At 40.0% G+C, this 2,500-nt stretch overlaps 1 protein-coding gene across 1 annotated transcript in view; it reads left to right on the forward strand.

The window, feature by feature from the left end:
* Window positions 1-446: 446 nt before the first annotated feature.
* Acadvl (Acyl-CoA dehydrogenase very long chain) overlaps window positions 447-2,500 on the forward strand; it is a 15,102-nt gene continuing 13,048 nt past the window's right edge. The window contains exon 1 of the mRNA XM_043026340.2: window positions 447-591. Coding sequence (XP_042882274.2) covers window positions 515-591 — 77 coding nt within the window. The 5' untranslated portion in view covers window positions 447-514. The remainder of the gene's footprint in view (window positions 592-2,500) is intronic.

Below are 2,500 nucleotides of genomic sequence, written 5' to 3' on the forward strand. Positions count from 1 at the left end.
CACACATATATATATATATATATATATATATATATATATATATATATATATATATATATATATATACGTATACACATAAATGCATATATACATATTCATTTGTCCATATATATATATATATATATATATATATATATATGTGTGTGTGTGTGTGTGTGTGTGTGTGTGTGTGTGTGTGTGTGTGTGTGTGTGTGTGTGTGTGTGTGTGTGTGTGAATGTATATTTTTTGTGTGTCTGTGTGCTTTGTTACCATGTCTTTTAGTATGTATACGCCTTTTAAGATTAAAAAAACATATGTACCATACTTATTTTTTATTCTAAGTGAAAACATCATCTATCAATATTAATAAAGCCATTAAAAAAGGCCATTTAAAAAGTTATACAACCCAATTTTTTTCATAAGTACAACACTTTTTCCCCTGCGCTCGAAAGTTGCCAGCTTCTATTTACACCAAGAGGCCAATGCGTAATTTGTTTAGTATCTCGAGTGCTGTGAGAGTGAAAGTCCGTCAAAATGATGCGCTCCGGTAAACTTCTCTGGTCCCTTCCTACCTCCAGATTCGCCAATGGAATTGCCCCAGCTGCATCTAGGTGAGCGTTATTAATATATATAGCTATTTAATTTGATCCAAAAACTGAAACAATGTCTTGAGACCTAGTTTTGCCATCGCTGAGACTGGCTCAGCTGATCGACCTCGTCCTCTGGGGATGATGGCCTTCGCTTATGACCTAAATCTCCTATTTATACACATTCTGAATGTCTTGTCTACGAAAGGATGTGGTCACTGCCCGAATTATATTAGTAGTGGCTCGAATTAAAGATCATTCTCATTAAAAAGTACCATTTTCGTGAGATATGCCGTTTCATTGTATTACCATTTGGTTTCGTAACTTTTCCTTTCATTGTATGGTTCGTTTGCGTGTAAGCCTAACGGTGCTTTCTTATCCTGAGTGACAGGGAATCGGACCTGTCCTTTGTCCCTGGAAGGTCGCCTCACATAGCAACAGCGGGAACTGGAGAACAAAACTGTAACATGAGGTTGTGAGAGAGGAACGAAATGGAAAAGAGAAAGAGAAAATAGGAAATAGGATAGGAATGATAGGAGGGTGGGAAGAAAAGATGACAATGTATTCTAGATGTTGTGGGTCTATTCTGCTGAAACCATTTATAAAGACAATAATTGGGCAAATATCTAGAGAAGATATGAAACATATATTCTGGGGCATGTAAGCCGTGAGGACAGGCAGGGCATCACCCAATGACTACCACAACAGAGACACATCTTCATACCAGTGCAGTAACCTCCATGCCTACAGTGCTCTGGTAAATCCAAGCAAACCTTCCACTTCACACACTCTTGTATGGCAGACCTTAGATTGGTTCCCTATTTGACAATTAATTCATAGTGTGGTCTGAGTGCTCTGCCTTGCCGTAATAGTGAGAAAGAGAGATAGAGAAGGGGTAGATAGAGTGAGTGACAGACAGAGGCAGAGACAGAGACAGAGACAGAGCATTAGAGTGAGAGAGTGTGAGTGTGAGAGAGAGAGAGAGAGTGTGTGAGTGTGAGAGAGAGAGAGAGAGAGAGAGTGTGTGAGTGTGAGTGTGAGAAAGAGTGAGAGTGAGAGTGAGTGTGAGAGTGAGAGTGAGTGTGTGAGTGTGAGTGTGAGTGTGAGAGAGAGTGAGTGAGAGTAAGTGTGAGTGTGGTGAGTGTGAGTGTGAGAGTGAGAGAGAGTGAGTGTGAGAGAGAGTGAGTGAGTGTGAGAGTGAGTGTGAGAGTGAGTGTGAGAGTGAGAGTGTGAGAGTGAGAGTGTGAGAGTGAGAGTGAGAGTGAGAGTGAGAGTGAGAGAGAGATTGGATAGACTGATAGAGAAGGTTGGAAAAGAGATCAGAGATATATAGAAATAACACTCCAGTTATACATTTGCTCTGTTTATGAAACTATGAAATGATTCACAGCTTTGCCATGCCAGTATGACCTTGCCCACACTTGTCACCCATGTTAATATTCTTCTCAATAGTGATCACCATTCATTGACTCTTTAGCTGCATTTAGATAAGAGAGATGTCCTTGGTTTGTTGATGCAGGTCTTGCAAGTACCAGAAGACTTTCTAATTAGTTGTTCTTCTGTCCCTGTGCTGTCATTTTGCTTCCTTCTTCCCCCTTCTCATTCCTCTTTTTCTTCCATTGTTATCTTCTTCTTTTTTCTCATTTTCCTTTCTACTTCCTCTTCCATCATTTACCTCCTTGTTCACAGGCAGACTCCTAATGTCAGTATAAAACCAGCCACTTTATTCCATCATAATTTACATCACTAACAGCACCCCCCCCCCCATTATTTTCACTAGATTTTTAAAGGAAGAATAACTTCCTCTTGCCCGAAGAATTCTTCAACTAAACCATTCAGTCAGTCTGTCCTCGTAGGACGGAAATCCCCCAGTGATAGAACCCGAGTCATTTTTGTGGCTTACATAAGGAGATGGGATAAGAGACCAAGGTAT

This window comes from Penaeus japonicus, unplaced genomic scaffold, assembly GCF_977035675.1.
Source record: "Penaeus japonicus unplaced genomic scaffold, GWHDUDI00000001_assembly GWHDUDI00000007, whole genome shotgun sequence".
Lineage (NCBI taxonomy): Eukaryota > Metazoa > Arthropoda > Malacostraca > Decapoda > Penaeidae > Penaeus > Penaeus japonicus.